Source organism: Neodiprion fabricii, chromosome 3 (genome assembly GCF_021155785.1).
Source record: "Neodiprion fabricii isolate iyNeoFabr1 chromosome 3, iyNeoFabr1.1, whole genome shotgun sequence".
In the NCBI taxonomy this organism is placed as follows: Eukaryota; Metazoa; Arthropoda; class Insecta; order Hymenoptera; family Diprionidae; genus Neodiprion; species Neodiprion fabricii.
This window is the reverse complement of record NC_060241.1, coordinates 13,568,865-13,596,002: the sequence shown is the minus strand read 5'-3', so window position 1 is coordinate 13,596,002 and position 27,138 is coordinate 13,568,865. Positions and strand designations below refer to the sequence as shown.

The following is a 27,138-nucleotide window of genomic DNA, read 5'->3' as shown; positions in this document are numbered from 1 at the left end:
GACCTACAAGGAGATGACAGCAAATTAGCCGATGGCTTCAAAATAATCGGTTCATTGACCAAAATGGACCTAAACAGAGGGTACCACGGTTGCGTCGGCCAATATGGGACGACAACTATACCCTCCGCCTCATCTTGAATTAATTTTCTTAATACCCTCAGAATGAGAGCAAATGGAGGGAATGCATAAAAACGCCATTGGGACCAATTTAAAGTAAACGCGTCGATAGCCTGTGCCTCTGGATCCCTCTGCCAAGCACAAAATTTGATGCATTTTGTATTAATTCTAGAAGCAAACAGATCGATTTCTGGTACTCCAAAACACCTTTCAATCATACTAAAAGCGTAATCTGCCAGCTCCCATTCAGTATCAATATTTTTAATCCTTGAACTTCTGTCCGCCTCTACATTCTCCTTAGACGGAATATACGTTGCAAAAAGCCATATATTTCTCTTTTCACACCAACGCCAGATATCTTTAGAAACCTTATTTAAGCCTGGGTATTGCACTCCCCCCATTCTGTTAACATAAGCAATTGCCGTAGTATTATCGATCCGGAGTAGGAGTTCACAATTGCTCAAATCCCTAGCAAAGCACTTTAAGGCCATAAAAGTCGCTATGAGTTCTAAACAGTTGATATGTAAGTTTATCTCAGAGCTTTTCCAAAACCCGTGGGCTGTATTCCCATCGCAAAACGCACCCCATCCAGTAGTAGATGCGTCTGAAAAAATTTCTTTTTGAAATTTGAACTTTCTAACTGGATTAACCGCAAGTGTTATATTAACCTTCCACCAAGCAAAATCCTCTTGCAGCCATTCGGGAAGAAGCATTTGAGCCTCGTAATTTCCTTCATTTACCAATAGAGATAAGTATTTGGCTCGCTCAAAATTTTTTGAGTAAAGCCAGCCATATTTGATAGCTGGACAACAAGAAGTTATAATGCCGATGAAGTGAGCGAAATCACGGATTTTGCACACTTTCTTTGAATTAAAAAGCACGATAAGTTTTCGGGTTCTATCTCGTTTCTCCTGAGATAGTTCTAGTGTTACATTTTCTGAGTTTAAGATAAATCCTATGAATTTACACTGGGTGCTGGGTGTGAGATTACTCTTTCTGTTATTAACGATAAATCCCAAAGACTCAAATATATCTACTGTGCTCTTCACATTGTCCAAACAGGATTTATAATTATCCCCGATGCATAGGATGTCATCTAAGTAGGCAACTGATAAGAACCCCCTGCTACGCAGCCAATTAAGCACAGGCTTAAGGACCTTAGTAAAGACTCTAGGTGCTGAGGAAAGTCCAAACGGCAGGCAAGTGAATTCATATAATTGCCCTTCGAACGAAAATCTCAAGAATTTTCTACATTTCTTACCAACAGGAATTAAAAAGTATGCATCCTGCAGTTCTAAATTGGCCATAAAAGCTCCCAAAGATATCAAGCGCGTGGCCGAACGTATATCCTCCATCTTAAAATGTTCGGTGTCAATAAAGGTATTCAACTTTTTCAAGTTTAATATAAATCTGTCAGAACCGTTTGGTTTCGGGGCTAAAAAATAAGTAGAAATAAATTGGCCTGGGCTATAAGAGCACCTTTCAACCACTCCTAGCGTTAGAAGATGGTTGATCTGTTCCTTATGCTTAAGAAATTCTTCAGGATTAAACGAGGGTTCTGAAGGAATATATGCTTGATTAGGGGGTTTACTGAACTTTAGCTCGTACCCCCGTACACAAGCCAAAACAAATTTGTCTGACGTAATATTCTTCCAGATTTTAAAGAAGTTAGATAGCCGCCCAGCGACCTTTCTTACCGCTATGGTTTCTGTTGAAGACTGGGTTGACTGTTCTGCGACCGAGCCTGTGTCTGGCCCCGAGGCTGATTCTCGAACGACCTGCCTGTCGGATATTTCCCGGCTTTTGGTGGAAAGCGTTTGTTGCTTGTCTGCTGGTTGTGCGACTGATAGTTGCCCGCCTGAGAGCTGCCCTGGAATCTCGCAGACGGGCTCTTCCAGTTTACCGACGTTGGTTGACGCAGCGGAGGCTTTTTTGTTGATGGTTGGGGTTTCAAATCCAATCCCACCTTCTCAATAGCCTTAGCAGACTTCAATTTGTCTACCAAGTTTTCACCAAATAGAAATTCATCAATACCTGAATTTTCCAGCACTGCCTTAGCCTTTTTTTCCAGGAAAGGCAAGATATAAGCCCTTCGGGCTACAGCTTCTTGATGATGTCCCTCCGAGAGCAGCTTTCCTGCGTCCAGAAGCAATTCCAGTATTTGCATTCTGTCTAAGCCCTCGTTTTCTTTCTCATTGAGATGGAGCGTAGCGGCAGTTCCTATGGCGGACAAGGCTGAGCCAATAGTATTCTGAGAATCAGCGAAGTGCTTATCTCTCCTTTTGGATGTCCCGTTCAACGAGGCTGAGACCTCTGGGTTCAGACGCTGAGCTTCCAAGGGACAATTTCCAGTTCTGGTATGCTTATCCAAGAGTTCTTTTTTGTTCTCCTTGCTTACACCCCCACGGATCCAGTTTTTCCACCTTGAAGCTAATTCTGGATGGAATTGAACTTCATTTGCTGCAGCCGAAGACGCATCATCTCCTAGGAGTTTTAGCGTTTCTTGATCCAGTTTCTGGATTTCTGGTGAAGCCATATTCGCTTCTAGCAGACCGACTGTCAAATGAGAAGAGAAATCCTCTAAATTTTCCTTTTGTGACGAAGTGTCTTCGTCTCTGACAGAGGGTTCTGCAAGAACGAGAATGCATCTAGGTGATGTTTGGTCCATTCGGACTTTTACATGACTCTAGACCAAAATGCACGGATACTGAGTCACAGACTTGTGAGAGTACCGCCAAGGGGGGTGGAGATGCCCTGAAACTGCGTGTTTGCCTCTCACCTGTGACCGGGGCCTGATTCTGCCTCTGTAAAACCGATTCTCGATCTGTTTCGCTGGATTGCGCCGCCGTCGACGGACGTTCGCGTAGGCGCTCGATTTTTTCCTCCAGCTTCTTTAGTCTTCGCCAGAGTCTGTCGCAATCCTCCTCCCGGGATTCTCGCGACCTTTTCTTTGACTTGGGCATGTTTTTATTTCGTCGTTAGTTTAATTTTTTCTAGATTTCTTGAAGAAAACCTTCTCGAAGAAGTGACGCCACCACGCACAAAGAACGTGATGACGCATGAGCGGGAGAGCAGAAGGAAGAAGGGAAAATGGGTTGTGAATTTTATATTCTGAAGATTGTGGCGAAATCGTGCGAGAAGTAGCGGTACTACCTTGTAATCTGGAGAACGAGACTCTCGGCATAGTAGAATATAAATGGAGGTAATTAGGTTAAATACTTTAATAAAATAAAAAATAATTTATTCGAATAAATTTTTTTCTTGAATTACAGAATAATTAATTATTAAAAATTGAAAATATGAAATTAAAAAAATGATAGATCATCTATCTGTATGTTTTCTTTAAATTTCATTATAAGTTCTAATCCATTGTATGAATGTTCCAAAATACAATTCATAAAGTAAATTTAATGGCATTTTTCTAATGAATAATATTTTTATTCGAATTAATATGTGAGCAGATAATTAAAAAGAATAAAGGATTTTTTTAATAATTACATATAATTTTGAAAAATTTAAAGATTGAAAAAAAAATTTTTTTTTTGGGAAAGTTCTCTTTTTTTAAAAGTAAGTTGAAATTATGATATGTATATGTATATAAGGACTTCCGTTTCCGTTTGAATGTGAGTGACAGGTGTGCGAAAGAGTGCGAGAAAAAAGGCGAGAATTTAGCAGGATAGCAAAGGTGAGGAGAAAAGGAAATAGGGCAGAGAAGGAGCGGGAAAGACATAGACGGGAGGTCGGGTGAAGGGAATAGCGAGGCAGGGATAGAAGGGAAGGGCGGGTGAAAAAGAAAGAAGGGAGAGAGTTTTGAGGTTAGGCAGAAAGAGCTGGCGGACGGCAACGATTCGGATAAGATAGGAAGAGGCAGTGACACCTAGGGAGTAAGAAGGGGGATAGAGTAGACAGGTAGGCGGCGGATAGATAAGGTAGGGAGCGGTGAAGGAGAGAAAGAGTATGAGTAACGCGGGTGGCCAAAAAGAAGGGGCGAACAGCGAAGAGGAGGAGAAAAAGAAAGGTAGGCCGGGGGCAGTAGCAGCGTTAGGGAGGGATAGGAGGCATAGCCTGGGATCGGCGACGGTGCTAGACTTATGGAAGAGAAAGCGGGAGGAGGAAGGGGAAAAAGGGGAGGAGGAGGTAGACGGGTTGCAGGAAAGAGAAAGAGTATTTGGGAAAAGCAGGAAAGTGCACCGGTCGCCGGAGGGTAAGACAGGGGAGGAAGGGAAGGCAGAGGGAGGGGGTATACAAGATATGCTAAGGTTGATTAGGGAAGAGCTAAAGATAGGTCTAGAGGAGGTCAAAGGGCAGGGAAGGGGGATCAGGGAAGAAATGGAAAAGATTGAAGGCGAAATGACTAGAAGGGAAGAGCAGTGGGAAGTAGAGAGGGGGGAGATGAAGGAAATGATAAGGGATCTAGGTAAAAGACTAGAAGAGGTAGAAGTGCGGAGAGGGGGGGAGATGGAAAGGGTAAAGGAGAGGCTGTTAGAATTAGAAAAGAAGAGTGCAGAAGGAGGGGGAGAAAGGCAGATACAGGGGAATGCGGAAGTGGCGCAGGTAGCAATAGATAGATTAAAAGAGATGGAGTGGGCCATAGAGAGGAAAGAAAGGGAAGAAAGAAGGGGAAATATAGTAGTGAGAGGAGCGAGACTTGAGAAGGGAAGAGAAAAGGAAGAGTTGAAAAAGATTTTGCAGCTGATAGGGGTAGAGGTCGAGGTAAAGGATATGTGGGAGGTAGGCGCGAAAAAGGGGGGAGAAAAGGGGATATGGATAGCAAGACTAGGAAATAGGGAGCAAAAGAAGCAGGTAATGGGAAGAAAAAGCCTACTCAAAGGGAGGGAGGAGAGAATAGACGAGGATCTCACCTGGGCAGAGAGAAGAATGAAATGGAAGTTGAGGGAGATAGCAGCTGGTGAGGAGAGAAGGGGAAACAGAGTAAGAATAGGGTATGCAAAGATCTGGATAGGAGGGAAAATGTGGAAGTGGGATGAGATAGGAGAGGTGCTTAGAGATGGTACAGGGAGAGCGAGGGAAGGGGGGCAAAGGGAGGGGAGGGGAAAAGTAGGGGAAAGCGATAGGGAAAGGTCAGCAAGCGAGGAAAGACAAGAGGGAAGTATAGAAGCACAGGGAAGGGTACGTAGTGAAAGGCAGTCGGGGGAATGGGTAGTGGGGGGGGGGGGACAGAGGCAGGTGGGGAGGGAGATAAGGAGGAGAGAGAGGGGAGTAGGCGAGACAGTAAGGGAGGGGTGGAAAGTAGCTTTTTGGAATGTGGCGGGGCTAACGAGAAAGGATGAAGATTTCTGGAGGGGGCTAGGGGAGTGGGATGTAATATTTCTAATGGAGACATGGATAGAAAAGAAGGGGTGGGAAAGGATTAGAAATAAGTTGCCAGTAGGGTATAAATGGGAAGTGCAGTATGCGGTGCGAAAAAATAGGAAGGGACGAGCAATAGGCGGAATGCTGTCAGGGGTAAGAAGGGAGATAGTAAGTGGGGAGGGAGGGAGGGAAGAGGTAAAAGAGGGCATGATAGCAAGGAAAATAAGTGTAGGGGGGGAAAAATGGGTAGTAGTAGGAATATACATAAATGGGGACCTAAAAGAGAAGATAGGGGAATTGAAGGAGCGGGCAGAAGAGATAGAGGGAGGGGTAGAAGTGTTAGTGGGGGGTGATTTTAATGCCAGGACAGGGCAGGAGGGGGGAGGATGCTGGGGAGAAGGAGAGGAGGAGAGTAGGAGTAGGAAATCAAAGGACAGGAAAATAAACTCGGAAGGTAGGCAGCTGGTGCAATTTTTAGAGGAGACAGGATGGGCAATAATGAACGGGAACATAGAGGGGGATGAGGAGGGGGAATTTACGTATGTAGGAGGGGCAGGGGTGACAGTGATAGACTACGCTATAGGAGACATCGAGGTGAGGGATAGGGTCAAAAGGATAGAGATTGGGGATAGGGTTGACTCGGATCATCACCCGGTAATAGTGTGGTTGAGGGGGGCAGTGGCTAGGACAAGGAAGGGAAAAAGAGTAGGGGGAACTAGTAGAGGAGACTGAACGGAGGAGGGTAGGATGAGGTTTAAAACAGAAGTCAAATGGGAGGGGATAGGAGAAGTGGATGTAGGGAAAGAGATAGAGAAAAGAATAAGGGAGTTTAGACGAGCCTTAGATGTAGGAGGGAGGGGGAGGGAAGCGAAAAAGGGATGGTGGGATGAGGAATGTAGGCGAAAAAAAGCGGAAGTTAGGCAGAGTCTAAGGAAATGGAGAAAGGGGGAGGGAGAAGGGGACGCGTATAGAAAGGGAAGAAGGAAATATAATAGGCTATGCGAGGAGAGAAGAAAGAAAGAAAATGAGGGATTCATAAAAGAAGCAGCAGAAGCAAAGACAGAAAGCAAGGTATGGGAGATAGTTAATAGGGAAAGAAAGAAGTGGAAGAGGGTTAATGAAGAAATAGGAGATCAGGAGTGGCGGGAGTATTTCATGGGATTATTCGGCGGGGTAGAAAGCAAGGTAACAGAAGGCGGGGAGTCGGTAAATAGGAAGGGGGACGGGGAAGGGGAGCTGCAGAGGGAAGAGATTAGAAAGGTGATAGGAAAGCTGAGGGATGGAAGGGCAACAGGGGGGGATGGAATAGTTAGCGAGGTATGGAGGTATGGGGGGGAAGAAATGGAGCAGTGGATATGGAAAACATGGAACAGAGTTTGGGTGGGGGAGGGCTGGCCAGAGGATTGGAGGAAGGGATTGATAGCGCCGATAGTTAAGAAGGGGGAGGGGAAAAGGGTAGAAGAGTATAGGGGGTTGACTTTGATGCCAACTCTGTATAAGGTGTATGCGATGGCATTAGCGGATAGGTTAGAAAGAGAGGTAGAAGAAAAGGGCTTGATACCACAAAACCAAACGGGTTTCAGAAAAGGCATGGGCACCATTGACAATATATACGTACTTAATTATTTAATTAGGAAAAAGAAGGTTTGGGAGGGATTGGGAAAAAAGGATTTGGTTATTTGACAGGCTAGTATGGACGGTAATAGAGTATGCATCGGAGATATGGGGGTGGAGGGAGTGGAGGGCGGTCGAGGCGGTACAGGATAGATTTTTGAGATGGACATTAGGAGTGGATGGGAGAACACCGGGATATCTAGTAAGGGAGGAACTACAGAGGGAGAAACTAAGGATTAGGGCAGGGAGAAGGGCATGGAATTTTGAAAGGAAGCTGGAGCGAGGGGAGGGTAGCGAGTTAGCTAGGAGATGCTGGGAAGAGATAAGGGACAAGGCAGAAGCTGGGAGGCAGGGATCGAGGTGGGAAAGAGAAAGGGAAAGTTTCTTTGCGGAAAGGGGAGTAGAGAGTAGAGAGGTAGTCGCGAGAAGGAAGAGGGGCGAGATGGAGTTTAGGGAAATAGAGGAGAGAGAGAGGGAAGAACAGAGAAAAGAGAGGTGGGAGAAAATAAGGGAATCGAGGTACAACAGATGGTACAGGCTAGTGAAAGGAGAAAGGATACCAGGATATCTGGGAAAGGGATGGGGAGAAAGCAGGTGGATAAGGGTGGCAAGATTTAGGTTAGGAAGCGAGATGAAGGAGGCAATGTACTGGGAAGAAGAGGAAAAGAGAAGGTGTAGGGTGTGCGGGGGGGAGGAGGAAACATGGGAGCACGTATGGGAAAGGTGCGTAGGCTGGGATAGAAGGGAGGAAAGCTGGCAGGAGGTGGTGAGGGAGATGTTAGGTGAGGAGGGGGTGGGAGAAGTCTGGATGAGAGAATTGGAAAGGATCAGGGATGTACAAGAGAATGAAAGAGTGAGAGATGAATGGGAAATGGAAGTCGATTAGGATAAGGACGAATTAGGGAATAGAATAAGGTAAAATAGGATAAGGTTAAGTAAAGATAAGGATAAAAAGTAAGAAAAGGATAAGAGGGAAAGTAAGGGAATGGCAAGGCAATGGCACAGGACACAGGCAATTAGAAATTAAGTAAATTAAGTAAGGATAAGGTAGGAAGTAAGAATTAGGGTAAGAATAGGTTAAGAAAACATGTAAAAAAAAATATTGTAAAGGAAGAGGAAAAGGGAAGTCCTTGTAACCCCAAGGGGAACAATAAAGATTACTACTACTACTACTATATGTATATAAAATTTTTTTTTAAATCTTTAAATTTTCTAAAATACACATATATACTATTTTTTAACACACACACACACACACACACATATATATATATATATATATATATATATATATATATGTATATATATATATATATATGTATATATACACACACACACACATGTATATATATTTATGTTATACATTAATATAATAGAATATAAATGGAGGTAATTAAGTTGAATAATTTCATAAAATGAAAATTCATTTATTTGAATAAATTATTTTTCCTGAATTACAGAACAATTAATTTTTAAAGATTGAAAATATGAAATTAAATAAATAATAATTCATCTATCTGTATGTTTTCTTTAAATTCCATAATAAGTTCCAATCCAGTGTATAAATGTTGCAAATTACAATTCATAAAGTAAATTGAATGGCATTCTTCTAATGAATAATATTTTTGTTTCAATTAATATTCGAGCAGATAATTAAAAAATATATAGAATTTTCTCAATAATTATATATAATTTCGAAAAATTTAATTAATGTGAAGAAATTTTTATTTTGAAAAATTTTTCTTTTTTTAAAAGTAAATTTAAAATTATAATATATATATATATATATATATACACATTAATATTATACATTAATATTATACATTGATATAATTGAATATAAATGGAGGCAATTAAGTTATATAATCTAACAAAATGAAAAAATGATTAATTTGAATCAATTATCTTTCTCTGATTGAAGAATGATTAATTTTCAAAAATTAAAAATATGAAACTAAATACATAATCATTCATCTATCTGTATGTTTTCTTTAAATTTCAGAATAAGTTCCAATTTATTGTATAAATGTTCCAAATTACAATTCATAAAGTAAATTAAATGGCATTTTTCTAATGAATAATATTTTTACTTTAAATAACATGTGAGCAGATAATTGAAAAATATATTGGATTTTCTTAATTATTATGTGTAATTTTAAAAAATTTAGTCGATGTAGAAAAATTTTTTTTTTTCAAGTTTCCCTTTTTTTAAAAGTAAATTAAAAATTATAATATATATGTATATATATATATATATATATATATATATATATATATATATATATGTGTATATATATATATATATATATATATATATATATACATATATATATATATATATGTATATATATATATATATATATATACATATATATACACACATTAATACTTCACATTAATATTATACATTAATATAATTGAATATAAATGAAGGCAATTAAGTAAAATAATTTAATAAAATCAAAAAATGTTTAATTCAGATAGATTATTTCTCTTAAATTAAAGAATAATTAATTTTTAAGAATTAAAAAAATGAAATTAAATAAACAATCATTTATCTATCTGTATGTTTTCTTTGAATTCCATTATAAGTTGTAAGCCATTGTGTAAATGTTCCAAATTACAACTCACAAAGTGAATCAAATTGCATTTTTCTAATGAATGCTATCTTTATTTTATTCAATATGTAAGCAGATAATTAAAAAATACATAAGATTTTTTTGATAATTATATATAATTCCATAAAATTTAACTAATATAAAAATTTGAAATTAATAAATCATATTTTTTATCTTTCAATTTTTTTGACATTTATTATTTCTACAATAATTGTTCTATTTTATTATAATTATTTCATTCGATGTCTTAATATATTAATAACTTTTTCTATTTTATTATATTTGAATATTTAATTTGAAAAAATTTTCATAATTTTCGTAATTTTCAATTCGCAATTTAATGTTATATATCAAACTATAAAATTAAGAGTTTGACCTAATCAAACTAATTACCTTCAAAGTTTTATATAATAATTTGTTTTTAAATCTTATTTTATTAATAAAAGAATTGAACTATTTTTCAAGATTTCAAAAATCTTTGTGCTTATTACACTAAATAATATATATATATATATATATATTATAATTTTTATTCGTTTTTTATCAAAGTTTGATTTTGGTTTCTATACTAGTATAATTTTTTTTTTGCATGCATTTTTTTGATTGATCAAAAATATTATTTTGCAGCATTTAATTTTAATAATTGAAGAAATTTAGAATTATGAATAATATAAAAGTATAGACACAAAAATTGTGCCAGCAGTAGCGGTTAAACGTTTTATACAAGTTATTATTTTTAATTAATAAATTGTATTCATTCATTCATATTTAATTAAAAAGATCTTTATGGTGAAAAATTTTTGATTATATATATATATATATATATATATATATATATATATATATATATATATATATATTATAGTTTATGAAATCTAAAATTTAAACTAGGATTAGATACCTCATTATTTGAGATGTTAATATTACATTTTAATAATTAATAGTTGTGTTCTTTAAAATTGAAAAAATTGGCTGTATTTAAAAATAATTAGGGGAATTTGTTCATTAAACGATAATCCGCGATAAATCTTACTTTAATTGATTGAGTTTATTTATTTTCGTCAACAGAATATTTTTTCAAAATTATTAATTTTCATTTAATTTTATAGAAATTTCATCTCAGATCAAGATGTAGCTTATATTAAAGTTTAAATGAATTACAATCAAAATTTTATTTTTGGATATTAAATTGACATATTTATTTGAAATTGGACTTACTAGTGAAATTTGAAATTATATTTATTCGAATTAAGAACTAAATATGTACAAATCGCCCGTCACTCTCATTATAAAATGGGATAAGTCGTAACAAAGTAAATATACTGGAAAGTGTATTTAGAATTCAAATTATTTAGAAGGATTTTTTTTATTTGCAATAAATTAAATAGTTGTCCAATTCAACTTAATTTGAAATTGATAAATTATATTTTTTATATTTAAAATTTTTTTATCAATAAAAATATTTTTACTAAATTTATAATTTCAGTATTGTTGAAAGAAAAAATAATTTAAATTATAGTTTAATTGTATAATGATAGAAATTTGAAATATTTACAAAAATGAAATTTTCAAAAAAGTATATACTATTTATTGTACCTTGTGTATCAGGGTTAATTAAAAAAATAATATAAATTAATATTTTTCTCGAATTGAAAAGAGCTATTTAATTTTAAATTATTTTTAATGTTTAATAATTATTTTTAAATTTGAAATGGAAATGAAATGTTTTTCGGTTTTTACGTTATCTAGTTTTTTGATGAATAAATTTAATTTAAATATCATTATTAATTATTTTCATTAATGAAAATAATTATTTTTGATACAAAAGTTTTAAGGAATTAGCTTTAATTCTCAATTTTATACTTGATTTTAAATTATATAATTACTAGGGGCTTCGCCCCTGCGCGCTTCGCGCGCCAACCCTATCTCGGCGCTGCGGGCCTCGTTGTTCGGCGCTTCGCGCCTCACTATTTCCTTACGCATTGTCTAGTAGACAGGCGAATTCCTTCATGTTGATTTAATGACAGGTCCTGCACTTGCTGTCCACATCTATTCCTTCTGTGCTTACTTTTCTTTTTTTCATCAATCTAAGCTTCCATTTGTTGGTTGAAAATTGGTGTTCCTTCTCTATTGATATCTGTCTATCTCCTTGACTTGCTGAATTATTTTTGCTACCGTTCTGCCCGTTATTCTACAAAATCACCTTCTTTATATTTTTTTTTTCTCTATATTTATGTTGCTGTTCACTCCGCAAAACACCTCTTTCTCTTGTGGTCAACATCGATCCTGGTCGTCCTCTTTCCTGGTTAAACGAATATTTGGTGGATATTATTCTATGGCTTATTTGGTTCTTCGCACTTACAATTTTATTTTCCTCTTTCTTTTGTGATACTTCCGACCATCCACCATCTTCATCGCCTTGTTTGCTGCTTGAAACTCCTCCTTTCTCCATTGTCATCGTAAATCCTGGCTGTCCTTTTGACTGTTTGGTGATATATTTAGATTTACTATTATTTGATTGTTACTTTTCATACTTATTACTCACTATCTGAATTTTATTTTTGTTCTGTAAGACATCAAAGTGTCCACTGTCTCCGGCGCCGGTGAAGAGTAGCGAGAATTGTGTTCCATTTTGTGATCCGATGCGGTGTGGATGAATTTGTTCTTCGCGATACACGATTAAACATATCCTAAAAATATCCGCAGCTGCATATATTGCATTTTTATTCATATGTGATTTGTAATCACCAGGTCACCTAATCACAGCACCGTTTGACTCATTACCTGTAATAAAACCCGCAAATGTAGACCAATTATCCACTATATTTGAAACGATACTCAGTCTCACCTCTGCGTGTCGATCTTGAGTGCCGTATAGACAATACGCCAACGCGCGAAAAAGACAATTCCTGTCGGGAATCATCGTGATAATTTTCGTTTGCATGTTCATTTTTTGCGCGTCAGAAACAGATACCTATAAATATATTTGTCAAAGACTGTCATAAACAGCCCATGACAGCTGTCAAAGGGTTTGCTAGATGCTTTTTGTTTTGTTTTCGGGATCTCACCCCACCGCCAACTTCATGCGTATACTATTGTTATCATAATCTTTTTTTACTATTGTTATTATAATCTTTTTTTACTATTGTTATTATAATCTTTTTCTACGTTCATTTGTTTGAAACTTTTTTATTAGATAGAGAGATATCTTAGGCTTAGAATTAGTTTTAATTTGGAAATTGTAATAATTTCGTAAAATTATATATATATATTATTTATAAGTTTTAGTTTTAATATAATTTTTTATTAAAATAATTTAATTAATAATTATTTAATTTAAATGATGATTAAATTAGTAAATATTATATGATTTATAAATATAAATTTATATGAGAGTTAATTGTAAGGAATTCGGCAAAAATTTAATTTGCCTGTTTAACAAAAACATGTCTTTTTGATAAAACATAAAAAGTCTAATCTGCTCAGTGAAAATTTCAAATAGCCGCAGTATTCTAACTGTGCAAAGGTAGCATAATAATTTGTTCTTTGATTTAGGACTGGAATGAATGATTTGAAGAGATTAAGACTGTCTTATAATTATTAATTATTGAATTTAATTTTTGAGTTAAAAAGCTTAAATTTTATTAGAGGACGAGAAGAGTTTTATAATTATATATAGAGTTAGAGAGAATTATATATAGAATTAGAGAGACTATAGAGTTTTATAATTATATTTATTTTATCAATTAATTTATTTTTATGAAATAAATATAATTATTTTGTTGGGGTGATAATTAAATTTAATAAACTTTTTATTTTGTTTTACATTGATCAATGAATTTTTGATCCTATATTTCAGATTATTAGATTAAATTACCTTAGGGATAACGGCGTTATTTTTTTTAAAGTTCTTATTGACATAAAAAATTGCGACCTCGATGTTGGATTAAAATTTATTTTGGGTGTAGAAGCTTAAAAATTTAGGTCTATTCGACCTTCAAAATTTTACATGATCTGAGTTCAAACCGGTTTAAGCCAGGTTGGTTTCTATCCTTAATTTTATTAAAAATTTTTAGTGCGAGAGGACCATAATTTTAAATTATCATAATTTTATTTAAAATGAATTTTATTAAATTTGTTAACTATTTTGGCAGATTAATGTAATAAATTTAGAATTTATTTGTGTACATTTTATTATACAATTAGTAATTTATATTAATGGATTGATTATAGTTTTTTTAAGAAGATTAATTTTACTTATTATAGTATTAGTTAGAGTAGCTTTTTCAACTCTTTTAGAGCGTAAAGTTTTAGGCTTAATTCAGATTCGTAAAGGACCTAATAAAGTTATAATTGTAGGTATTTTACAGCCATTTTCTGATGCTATTAAGTTATTTTCTAAAGAGTTTTCTGTTCCTTTAATATCAAATTTTTTCCCTCATTTTTTATCCCCTCTAATTATATTAATATTAATATTGATTTGTTGAATAACAATACCTGATGTTACTAATTTTTATTCATTTGATTTTAGTTTGGTGTTTTTTTTATGTTGTTTAGGCATTGGGGTATATCCTATTATGATTTCTGCATGATCTTCAAAATCTAAGTATTCTTTTTTAGGTATATTACGTACTGTTGCTCAAACAATTTCTTGTGAAGTTAGTCTAGTTATAGTAATTTTATCAATTTTATTTTTAATTGAAGGTTATTCAATAAATTTATTTAGTTTATATCAGGAATTTATTTTATTTATTTTTTTAACTTTTCCTTTAAATTTTGTTTAGCTGAAACAAATCGAACACCTTTTGATTTTTCTGAAGAAGAATCAGAGTTGTTTTCTGGGTTTAATATTGAGTATAGAGGTGTAGGATTTTCACTAATTTTTTTATCTGAATATTCAAGAATTTCATTTATAAGTATATTATTTGTTTTAATGTTTTTAGGGTGTAATTTCTATAGTTTTATTTTTTATTTAATAATGATTTTTTTTTATTTTAATTCGAGGAACTTTACCTCGTGTACGTTATGATAAATTAATGATAATAGCTTGAAAAAAAATTTTACCTGTTTCATTAAATTATTTAATTTTATTTATGGGTTCAAAATTTATATTTTATTGCTTTTTATTATAAATTATATTAAAAATTTAATTATTTAAGTTTAAATCAATAAAAGATTTAAAACTTTTATATTATGTTCTCAAGACATAAACTTATTCAAGTTCATTGATTTGTAGGGTTAATTTAATTAATTAAATAGTCTCATATTTTTGTTAATATAGGACATATTAAAAAATAAAAGAAGTATACTAATGTTAAAATTTGTCCAATAATAATAAATGGATTTTCTACAGGTCTTATTCCAATTCATGTTAGTATTAATACAATTCTAATAAATAGTCAAAATAGAAATTGTCTAAATGGATAAAAATTGACTCCTTTGAAATTTATTATTTTATAAAAAGGTATAATTATTAATACTAAAATAGACATTAAAAGAAGAATTACTCCTCCTAATTTATTAGGGATAGATCGTAGGATTGCATACGCAAATAAAAAATACCATTCAGGTTTAACATGAGGAGGAGTAATTATAGGATTAGCAGGGGTAAAATTGTCTGGATCTCCTATATATATTAGGATTTATTCAAATAATATAAATTAAAATAAAGTATATTAAAATAAATCCTACAATGTCTTTTAATAAAAAGTATGGTTGAAATGGTATTTCGTCAATATCACTATTAGTTCCTAAAGGATTTCTTGATCCTGTATGATGGAGAAATATTAAATGAATAATTGTTATTATAATAATAATAAAAGGAATAATAAAATGAAGAGTAAAAAATCGTGTTAGTGTAGCATTATTAATAGAAAATCCTCCTCATAATCATTGTACTAAGAATTCTCCTAAATACGGGATAGCTGAAAGAAGGTTTGTGATTACAGTGGCTCCTTAAAAAGATATTTGTCCTCAAGGTAAGACGTATCCTAAAAATGCAGTTGCTATAGTTAATAATAATATTATTGTTCCTGTCATTCAAGTTGGTTTAAAGTTGAATGATCCAAAAAATATTCCTCGTCCGATATGTAAATATATGCAGATGAAAAATATAGAAGCACCATTCGCATGTAAATTTTTGATTATTCAACCATTATTAATATCTCAGTAAATATGGATAATTCTATCAAATGCTATTTGAATATCAGGTGTATAATGTATAGCTGAAAAAATACCTGTAATTAGTTGGGCTACTAAACATAATCCTAAAAGTGAACCAAAATTTCATATTGAAGTAATATTCGATGGCGTTGGTAAATCTACTAAAGATCTATTTATAATTTTTAATAAACTATTTTTCAAACGTAAAGGTAACATTGGAAAGTTTTTCGTAAAGATCCTAAATTGGTATTAGAAATTTTTACAACAATAATTAGTGTAATAAATAAATAATTTATTATTATAAATTAAATAATGAAATTTGGTCTATTAAATAATTTGTTTAATGATATTTTAGTTAATATATTTTTATTTTGTTCAATATAAGGTAATTTTATTGTATCTTCAAATATGAAATTTATTTTATTATAATTAATTATGAATATAAATATTAAAATAATTATGATAATATTTATTATTATTCATTTGTTAAAAAGAAATTTTACGTTTGAGATTAATCTTGATACATAAATAAAAATATTTAATAATCTTCCTAAAAAAATTAAAAAAATTATAAATGAGTATCAAAATCTTATATTTAACATTCCTGATGTTACAGAAATTAAAGATGTTTGGATTAGTAAGATTTTTTTTTTTTTTTTTTTTTTTTTTTTTTTTTTTTTTTTTTCCGAGGAGTTGCGGAATCCAAGTTACGGATTCACGCCAGTCATACGGGCTAGCGCGGATGTGGGACTCCAGGGTGGCCTACCCACTAAACCGCCACCTCCTGTGCAACGCTCCCAGCCAGGAACTATGGTGATATTACTTCTAGCTGGGAGCTCTGTCGGTGTGTGTCTCGTCAGTCTGTCCGTCCGTCCGTCCCGTGTCGGCAGTCCGTCAGTTGCGTTACGTCAGGCAGCCGTCCGCGTTCTTACGTCGTAGGATTGTCTCTGTGTAGGTGGCAACAAGTTGCCACCTTTCTGTACTATGGAGCATCACCCCGACAACGTTGTCGGGAGTGATGCCTCCCACGACCGTCTCCAGTCTATGTCTCAGTTCTGTCCAGCGGTCACATTCAAAGAACGTGTGTTCCGCGTCGTCTCGTTCGTGTCCGCAGTACGTACAGTTGGGCGTCCGTACTCGGTTCAAGTTGTATAAGTACCGTCTAAAATAACCGTGGCCCGTCAGAAGCTGGGTGACGTAAAAATTCACATCCCCAAACCCCCTCTGGATCCACGGTCGCAGGTCCTTAATAAGTCGTCTCGTCCAGTTTCCCGTTGTTTCTTCCGTCCACCGTTCCTGCCACGTCTGTATCGTCGCGTCTCTTTCCGTCGTTGCCGCGTCCCGTCGGGTCACGTCCGCGTCTCTTCCGTAGACCCTCTTGCGCTCAAACGCGAGAAGGTCTATGGGAATCACGCCTGCCACCACCAGAACGGCCTGTGCTGAGACCGTCCGATAGGAACAAGCGATCCTCAACGCGCTTCGTCTCTGTACCGTCGTCATTGCGTGACAGTATTTCTCAGTCTTCAGGGAGTCTGCCCAGATCTCCGCACCGTAGAGGAGGATCGAGTTCACCGTCGACATCAGTAGTCTCCGTTTCCCTGGTCTCGGTCCGTTCGTGTTTGCCATCAGGCGGCTTAGGGATGCTATCCTTTCAGCCGCCTTCTGAGCCGTTCGTCGTATGTGAGGCCAGAAGGTCATCTTCGTATCCAGGGTCACCCCCAGGTACTTGACTTCCCCTCTGGTCTCGATCTCGTCCGTCCCGACCGTCATGCGTAATATCGTCGGTATTCGTCTCCTGGTGAGAAGCACCAGTTCTGTCTTTTCCGTCGCGAGTTGCAGTCCGTGGTCAGTCATCCACCGTCCGACTCGTCTCATCGTCTGGTTCAGTGCGTATTGTGCCAGATCTGGAGTTCGCTCGACTATCACTGCCGCCACGTCGTCAGCGTAAGCGACCAGGCGAACGCCGAGCGGGAGCTCCAGTCTGAGCAGGCCGTCGTACATCCCGTTCCAAAAGTCGGGTCCTAGTATGGAACCTTGAGCGACCCCCGCGGTAATCTGTCTCGTCACTTGGCCTTCGGTCGTTTCGTACGTCAGTCGTCTGTTCCGAAGGTAGTCTTCAACAACTCGGAGCAAGTAAGGCGGGACCCCGAAGTCGCCTCTCAGCGACCCTAGAATATCCACCCACCTGGCCGAGTTGAAGGCGTTCTTAACGTCAAGTGTCACCAGCAGCGCGACGGGTCGCGCAGCGTGGCAATGTCTGTCTGTCGACCGGAAGGAGTCAACCACCTCTTGGATCGCTCCAATCGTTGATCGACCCCTCCGGAAGCCGAACTGCTGGTCAGAGAGGCCTCCGCCGTCCCGTATCGCGTCCGTAAGTCGTGGTCGCAGAAGCTGTTCGTACAGTTTCCCCGTCGTGTCCAGTAAGCTCAGCGGCCGGTAGGCCGACGGCGTGCTGGGGTCACCCTTACCCTTTGGGATAAGGACCAACCTCGCCACCTTCCACCGGTCGCTGAATGTCCCTGTCGTAAGGCACGTATTGTAGAGGTCGAGAAGTATCTCCGGCCTCAGGCTCGCCATCAGCCGAAGAACCTCCGCCGGTACCCCGTCCGGTCCTGGGGCCTTACCCCTCTTCATCGCTTTGGTCGCTCCGACGAGCTCCTCGGCGGTGAAGACGGGGGGCGCCGCCGTCTCGTCGTCGTTCGTCGCGTCCGTACGCGTCGGGTGCGTCGGGAACAGTCCGTCGACGATCCGTCGTGCGGTTTCAGCATCCTTGAGTTCTGGCGGGATCCGGGCCCCCAGCCTACCGGTCACAATCTTGTAACCGGCACCCCAGGGGTCGCGGTCCACCTCCTCGCAGAGCTTCTTCCAGCATCGCGTCTTGCTGTCTCTGATGGCGTACGTCAGTCGTTTCCGTTCAGTCTTGTACTCGGCCTGAAGGGTTTCCCTCTCGGGTCTCCCTCCAGCCCTCGTAACCCGTCGTCGTTTTGCCAGGCAACTCTTCCGCAGCTCGGCTATCTCGTCCGTCCACCAATATTGTGGTGGTCTGTTACGTCCGTACCGTCGTTTTGGCATTGTGCTGTCGCACAGCCGCGTCGTCAGCTTGGCCGTCTCGTCCGCCAGTCTTTCCGCCCTTTGCCGGCCAGTCAGCTCTGAGGGGACGTCGGTAGTTGGGGCCGGCGCTGCCGCCAGCTCCGCCGAGAATTTCAGTACGTCGAGTTTGTCTACGTTCCACCGCGGGGGGTGCCGTGTCCTCGTCCGTGTCGTCCTTGTCTCTCCTGCCACTTCGAAGGCGATGTACTGATGATCGCTGGCCGTGTAGCCCTCGAGCACCCGCCACCGCCCTATCCGTGGCAGAGTCCTGTCCGTCGTCATCGTTACGTCCGGGATGGAGTCTCCAAATCCCGGCCGTCTGTACGTTGGTACGTCTCCCGTGTTCGCCACTACTAGGTCCAGCCTTGCGGCCATCTCCAGCAGCAGCCGTCCGCGTCTGTTCGTTTCCGTCATGCCCCACTCGACCGCCCTCGCGTTGAGGTCCCCCGCGACCACGAGGTCCCCGGGCAGGTCCCTGAGTCCGTCCTCGAGGAGCGCAACCTTCGCCCGGAACTCCGCCGCAGCGCAGTTTGGGGTCAGGTAGACGCTGACGTAGGTGACAGCGCCCACCCTAGCCCAGACGTAGTCGTCCCTGGATTAGTAAGATTAATCCTATTGTAAATGGAGTTTTTGTTAAATATATTCTTATAGTGTTGATTAATATGAATAGTATTAAAATTTTTATAATGAATTAATTTAAATAAATTTATATTAATTAGTTTTAAAAAAAAAATTTTTTTTTCTTTGATTTACAAAATCAATATTTTTAATAAACTATTAAAACTTATATTTTATTAAAATTTCGAAAAACAGTTTATTAAAATATTAATTTTGGAGATTAATGATAGGAAATTTTTTCTTTTTTTTGAAATTAATATATATATATTACTCAACATGGTAAAATAAATTATTTTTTTTATTCATTTTCTCAAGGTAATATTCCTGAGTATATTTTATTAATATTACATTGAATTCCTTTAAATTTAATTATTCTAAATAGAGAATCTTTTATTGCTTGAATATAAATTAATTTAAATAGTTCATATAAAATATTGATTTGTGGTGTCAAAGAAAATTAAATTTAGTTTTTAAATTATTTTCATATTGAATATTTGTTTATCTCGATATGATTTTTTTTATTAGATTAGTTTTATTTATATTAAGTATTTATTTTTTATTATATGATTCAGTTTATTTTTTTGGGTATAATTTGATTGAAATTAATTCTTCTTGTGTAGTAATAACATTTTTGTTTGACTGGATATCATTAATTTTTATAAGAACAGTTTTATTTATTTCTTCTTTGGTAATTTTATATAGAAATTCTTATATAATAAATGATTTAAATTTGAATCGGTTTATTATATTAGTAATTTTATTTATTGTATCAATGATATTAATAATTGTTAGTCCAAATTTAATTAGTATTTTATTAGGTTGGGACGGGTTAGGATTAATTTCTTATTGTTTAGTAATTTATTATCAAAATGTTAAGTCTTTTAATGCTGGTATATTAACTGTTATTTCTAATCGTATTTGTGATATTTTTTTATTATTATCAATTTCTTGAATAATAAATTTTGGGGGTTGAAATTTTTATTTTTATACAGATTTTTCAAAATATAATTCTTTTATAATAGTAATTACTTTAATAATTTTGATTGCTTCATTTACTAAAAGTGCTCAAATTCCTTTTTCTTCTTGACTTCCTGCGGCAATAGCAGCTCCTACTCCTGTATCTTCATTAGTTCATTCTTCTACTTTAGTAACGGCAGGAGTTTATTTATTAATTCGATTTGAAAATTTATTTAATGGAGAGAATTTTATTATTCTATTTTTATTATTATCTAGATTAACTATATTTATCTCAGGATTAAATGCAAATTTTGAATTTGATTTAAAAAAAATTATTGCTTTATCAAGTTTGAGTCAATTAAGCTTAATAATAAAAATTTTATTTTTAGGATTTAAGTTTTTGGCTTTTTTCATCTTTTAATACATGCATTTTTTAAAGCATTATTATTTATATGTTCAGGAGTTTTTATTCATGGATTAAATAATTTTCAGGATATTCGTTTATCAGGTTCAATATTTAATCAAATACCATTTACTTCTATTTGTTTTCATTTTTCTAATTTATGTTTATGTGGATTTCCTTTTTTAGCTGGGTTTTACTCTAAGGATATAATTTTGGAAATAGTTTTAATATTAAATTATAATTATATATTTATTATATTTATTTTTTTTATTTCAACTTTTTTCACTGTTTCTTATACTTTTTGTTTTGATTTATTTTTCTTTATTAGGTTGGTATAATATAATTAGATTAAATTATTTAAGGGGGTATTCTAGTGTAGAGGTATGAATTTGAGGTGTTTTTTGAAGTGCTATAAACAAAAAACAAAAAATATTTTTACCATCCATTTTTTTATCAGGCGTTTATTATTATTTCACGATTACAAAAAAAAAAAACAAGTCAAAAAATACAAAATTGAAAGTGCTATGAGTTGTTGAAATGGGGGGTACAAAAAAAATGGCGCGCCAATGTTGTCACGATTGCAAGCATTTTCAAAATCAGAAAAAAAAAAAAAAAAGATTATAATCTACATAAATGCAGCTATCGTACTAACTAAAAAAAAGTCGAAAAAATTTTTTTTTTTGCCAAATTACGGCTGTCCGAAAAAATAATACGTTTTTTTTTACTTTTTTGGACGTTTCTGAATTTTTTAAAAATAGTCAAAATTATTATTTCGTTATAATAATAGTTCGTGCGATAGAGACATGTATTGAGAAGATTCTCACCAAATTTCAAGTAAATCGGTTCAATAGAACTTGAGAAATCATGTCAACCGTTTTGAAAAATGTAGTTTTGAGAAAAACGCGTTTAAAGTTTCGAGTAAAATTCGTTTCAGCCGAGCCAGTATTGAAGACGTGTCACTAAAATAGCTATATCTCTGAAAATAATTGAAATTTTGACTTGTCCTTTTAAGGACACATTCTTGAAAGGTTAAGCTTTGAAAATATAAAAAAAAAAAAAAAACGATTTTTTCAAATTTCTACACTAGAATACCCCCTTAAATGATCATGATGTTTATATAAATAATTCAATATATTTTATGATATTGATGGTAATTTTAGGAGGTTCTATGTTTAGATGATTGATTTTTCCTTATAGATATGTCATTATTTTGCCTTTTTATATAAAAATTTTACCAATTTTAATTATTTTTTTAGGTATATTATTTGGATTTTTTGTTTATTATTTAAATGTTGAAACGTTTAAATCGAAGTTTAATTTTTTAAAGTTATTTTTTAGAACAATATGGTTTTTACCTGTTATTTCTACTGATGGTTTACTTAAAAATATTGCATTTATAAATAAAGAATTAACATTAAATTTTAATCAAAATTGATTAGAATTTTATAAAAGAAGAATTATTATAATTTTTATAAAAAATTTTTATATATTTATAGATTTATTAATTTTTTATTTTAATAATATTTTAAATTTATTTTTATTATTTGCTTTTTTATTTTTTTATTATTTATTTATGTTATAAATGTTTAAATAGCTTGAAATTAAAAGTATATTATTGAAGATAATATGATGATTTATTTAAATCTTTAAACATTTAATTTATAAAATTAAATAATTTATTTTCACAATGAAAATGTAATGTTTTTATAAACTATATAAATTAGAAATATAAATGAATTTTAATCATTTAATAAAAAGTTAGAAGCATTTTTATTTTATATATCTATTTAATTGGAATTTATATTCATTTTTATTATTAACAATAATTAGCCTCTTTTTGGCTTCAATTAATTTTTAATATAAATTATCTAAGACAAATTAATTAATAATTATAATTTTTGAATGCAGATCAAATGTTATATTTAACTATTATCCTATAAAGTAGAGTTATTAATAAATAACTATAATTTCAGGCCGAAACTGAATATAAAATTTATTTCAACTTCATAATTTTTAAATTCAATTTAGTGCCCCAAATTTTCATTCATAATATAATCCTAACAATACAATTAAGATAAAGTATGATACTATAAATAGTCAAATTTTTATATTTGAAATTGTTAAGGTTATAATTATTGGTAATATTAATGTTACATCTACATCAAAAATTAAAAAAATAACTGCAATTAAAAAAAAAAGAATAGAAAATGATATACGAGGGTATCCTTTTGGGTCAAATCCACATTCAAAGGGTGAATTTTTTTCTAATTCATAAAATGTTTTTTTTTGATAAGATTATTGAAATAGTTAATATAATAATAGTAATTATTATAATTATTATTAAGGTACTAAATATTAATTTAATTATTTATACTAAATTTTATTAGACTTATTGATTGGAAATCAATTATACTTAAGTTATATTATATAAATTATATTGGTAGGTTCTTCATCAGTAAATAGAAATATAAAGGAAAAGTCAAATTACATCTACGAAATGTCAGTATCATGCTGCTGCTTCAAATCCAAAGTGATGAAAATTAGAATAATGATTTAAATATACTCGAAATAAGTTAATTATAATAAATGTTGTACCAATTAAAACATGAATTCCGTGAAATCCTGTAGCAATAAAGAAAGTTGATCCGTAAACTGAATCTGCTATAGTGAATGGTGCTTCTAAATATTCGTAGCATTGTAAGATTGAGAAAGTAATACCTAGAATGCTTGTTAATAATATTCTTTTAAGTGTTTCCTTTTTTATATTATTTATTAATCTATGGTGGGCTCATGTAATTGTTGCTCCTGAAGAAACTAAAATAATTGTATTTAATAAAGGAATATCATAAGGGTTAAATGGTGTAATATTTTTGGGTGGTATTATTCTCCCAATTTCAATTGAAGGTGAGAGGGATCTATGACAAAAGGCTCAAAAAAAAGATAAAAAGAAAAAATCTTCTGAAATAATGAATAAAATTATTCCTAATTTTATTCCTATTATTACATTTGATGTATGTAATCCTTGATAAGTTCTTTCTCGAATGATGTCTCGTCATCATTGAATTATAATTAAAATGGTGATTAGAATTCCTAATATTAATATATTTTTTATTTTGAAATTGAATCATTTAATAGAACCTAAAAGTAGAATTATTACAGCTAATGATCCTAATGAAGGTCAAGGTCTGTAATTAACTAAATGAAATGGATGTTGAGGAAAGGATATATTTTTATTTGACATTAGTTCACTTCTCTAGAGTATAGGGTCATTAACACTATAAAAACATAAACCTGAATAATTGAAACAGCGAATTCTAAAATTGATAAAGAAATTTGTCTAATTACTAAAAAAGATGATGATAATATATTAATTTTTGTTCCGATTCTTCTTAATAAGGTTATTAATAAGTGGCCTGCAATAATATTTGCTGTTAATCGTACCGCAAGTGTTAAAGGGCGAATTAAATTTCTGATTGATTCAATTAATACTATAAAAGGTATTAATGCATTTGGTGTATTTTGAGGTACAAGATGGGTAAATATATGATTTATATTTTTTAATCACCCAAATAGTACGAGTCTTAATCATAAAGATAATGATAATGTAATTCTATTTGATAAATGTCTAGTTCTAGAAAAATATAGGGAAAAAGACCTATAAAATTATGAAATAAAATAAATAAAAATAAAGATGAGAAAATTAACGTTCTGTTAATTTTAAAATTACCTAATAAAATTTTTACTTCTGAATGAATTATATATATTAATTTTCATCATAAAATATTTTTCCGTGATATAATTAATCAAAAAGTTGTTGATGGAAATAGGAAAGTTCCAATTAATGTTCTTGATCAATTTAAGTTTAGGTTAGGAAAAAATTTTGAAGTTGGATCGAAAATGGAAAATGAATTTATTATCATTTTCAAAAGTTAAATTTTTTCTTCTTAAAAAATTTATCGAATTTTTTTTTTTTTAAATTTTTTTTTCTAAAGTATGCTATAATAATAATTGTAATAAAAAGAATAGTAAAAATTGTATATAAAAATAATCAATTTATAGGGTATATCTGTGGAATAAAAGAATAATAGATTTTCCTAATATTTATAGTTTGACTAACTATTATTTTAATAAATTAATTCTTTTCATTAAGAATATTTGCTCATATATTATAAAATGATTTAAGAGATCATTGCTTGCTTTTCAGTCACTTAATGAATTAAAATGAATTAATTCACTTTAAAAAATAAATTATTGGAATTCTTTCTATAACAATTGATATAAATCTATGATTGGCTCGACAAATTTCTGAACATTGTCCAAATTAATCCTGGTCGTTTGATTAATAATCTAATTTGATTTAATCGTCCTGGAATTGCATCAATTTTTTGTCCTAGTCTAGGAATTGTTCAGGAGTGAATTACATCATTTGATCTAACAATTATACGAATTTGTGTATTTAAGGGAATAATTGTGTTATTATCTACATCTAATAAACGGAAAGAATTCTTCTTAATTGATTTATTTATATAAAAGTCAAATTCGATATTTTTGAAGTCTGAGTATTCGTATCTTCAATATCATTGATGCCCAATTGTTTTGATTGTAATTAGGGGTTTATTAATTTCACCTGTTAAGTAAAGTAGATGAATTGATGGTATAGCAATAAAGATTAGTAATATTGAAGGGGTTATTGTTCAAATAATTTCAATGTTTTGTTTATTTACAAGGTTTTTATTAGTAAATTCATTTAATTATATTGTTAATATTAAATATAAAATTGAGACTCTAATTAAAATTAAAATAATTATAGTATAATCATGAAATAAGATTAATTGTTCTATAATAGGAGAATTAGCGTTTTGAAAATTTATTCTTGATCAGGTTATCATTTTCTAAAAAAAGTTTAAAACTTTATTTATGGGGTTTAAATCCAATGCATTTTTCTGCCGTAATAGAATTTCCTTGTTATTCTTGGAATTTCTTCATATCTATGATCTGAAGGTGGAAATTTTTGTTTTCATTCAATAGATGAGTTTGTAACTTCTATGAATATAATTTGTCGTTGAGTTGACATTCTTTCTCAAATAATAAAAAATAGGTATAGTACTTTAATAAATGATATAATTGACCCAATTGTTGAGATAATATTTCATATTGTAAATGCATGAGGGTAATCTGAGTATCCACGTGGTATACCATTTGAACCTAAAAAATGTTGAGGAAAGAAAGTTATATTTACTCCTAAGAATGTAATAGTAAATTGAATTTTTAATCATTTTATATTTAATGTTAATCCAGTAAATAATGGGTATCAGTAAATGAAACCTGCTATAATTCCAAATACTGCTCCTATAGATAAAACATAATGAAAATGTGCTACAACATAATATTTGTCATGTAGAATAATATCAATAGAAGAGTTAGAAAGTATAATTCCTGTTAATCCTCCTATTGTAAAGAGAAAGATGAATCCCAATGTTCATAGTATTGATGATCTAAAATTTATTTTAGATCCATATAGAGTTGCTAATCATCTAAAAATTTTAATACTAGTAGGGATTGCAATAATTATTGTAGCGGCAGTAAAGTAAGCTCGTGTATCAACATCTCTACCTACAGTGAATATATGGTGGGCTCATATTACAAATCCTAATAGTCCAATTGTTATTATTGCATAAATTATTCCAAGAGTTCCAAATGTTTCTTTTTTTCCTGATTTTTGTGAAATAATGTGTGAAATTATTCCGAAGGCTGGTAAAATTAGAATGTAAACTTCTGGGTGTCCGAAAAATCAAAATAAGTGTTGGTATAAGATTGGGTCTCCTCCTCCTGAAGGATCAAAAAAAGTTGTATTTATATTTCGATCTGTTAATAATATTGTAATTGCTCCTGCTAGAACTGGAAGAGATAATAAAAGAAGAATAGCTGTTAATTTTACTGCTCAAACGAATAAAGGTATTTGTTCAAATCTTATTCCTTTTGGTCGTATATAAATTATTGTAGAAATAAAATTAATTGCCCCAAGAATTGATGAAATTCCTGCTATGTGTAAAGAAAAAATTGTATAATCAACAGATGGTCCTGAGTGTCCAAGACTTCTTGATAATGGAGGGTAAACTGTTCAACCTGTACCTGTACCTGTACCTGAATCTACTAATCTTCTTGAAATTAGTAAGATTAATGATGGTGGAAGCAATCAAAATCTTACATTATTTATTCGGGGAAAGCTATATCTGGGGCTCCAAG

The 27,138-nt window shown here is 33.2% G+C and overlaps 1 protein-coding gene, 2 long non-coding RNA genes and 2 pseudogenes across 3 annotated transcripts in view; 2 read left to right on the top strand and 3 right to left on the bottom strand.

The window, feature by feature from the left end:
* Window positions 1-13,322, bottom strand: part of LOC124177296 — a 14,750-nt gene extending 1,428 nt beyond the window's left edge. Inside the window, exons 1-2 of the long non-coding RNA XR_006869579.1 lie at window positions 13,221-13,322; window positions 12,348-12,352 (exon numbers count right to left, since the gene is read on the bottom strand). This is a non-coding gene — a long non-coding RNA (uncharacterized LOC124177296). The remainder of the gene's footprint in view (window positions 1-12,347; window positions 12,353-13,220) is intronic.
* Window positions 2,460-13,804, top strand: LOC124177295. Its single transcript, XR_006869578.1, has 3 exons — window positions 2,460-2,474; window positions 13,059-13,322; window positions 13,374-13,804. It is a non-coding gene; the product is annotated as an uncharacterized LOC124177295 (long non-coding RNA).
* Window positions 13,805-14,980: 1,176 nt separating this feature from the next.
* LOC124178249 lies at window positions 14,981-16,040 on the bottom strand (annotated as a pseudogene).
* Window positions 16,041-20,619: 4,579 nt separating this feature from the next.
* LOC124178248 lies at window positions 20,620-22,221 on the top strand (annotated as a pseudogene).
* Window positions 22,222-25,856: 3,635 nt separating this feature from the next.
* Window positions 25,857-27,138, bottom strand: LOC124177294 (cytochrome c oxidase subunit 1-like; the record flags this gene model as incomplete). The annotated part of the gene is given in 2 exon segments (XM_046559489.1): window positions 25,857-27,120; window positions 27,123-27,138. Coding segments are annotated over 2 exon segments (453 nt in total), but the record flags the coding sequence as incomplete, so codon positions are not given.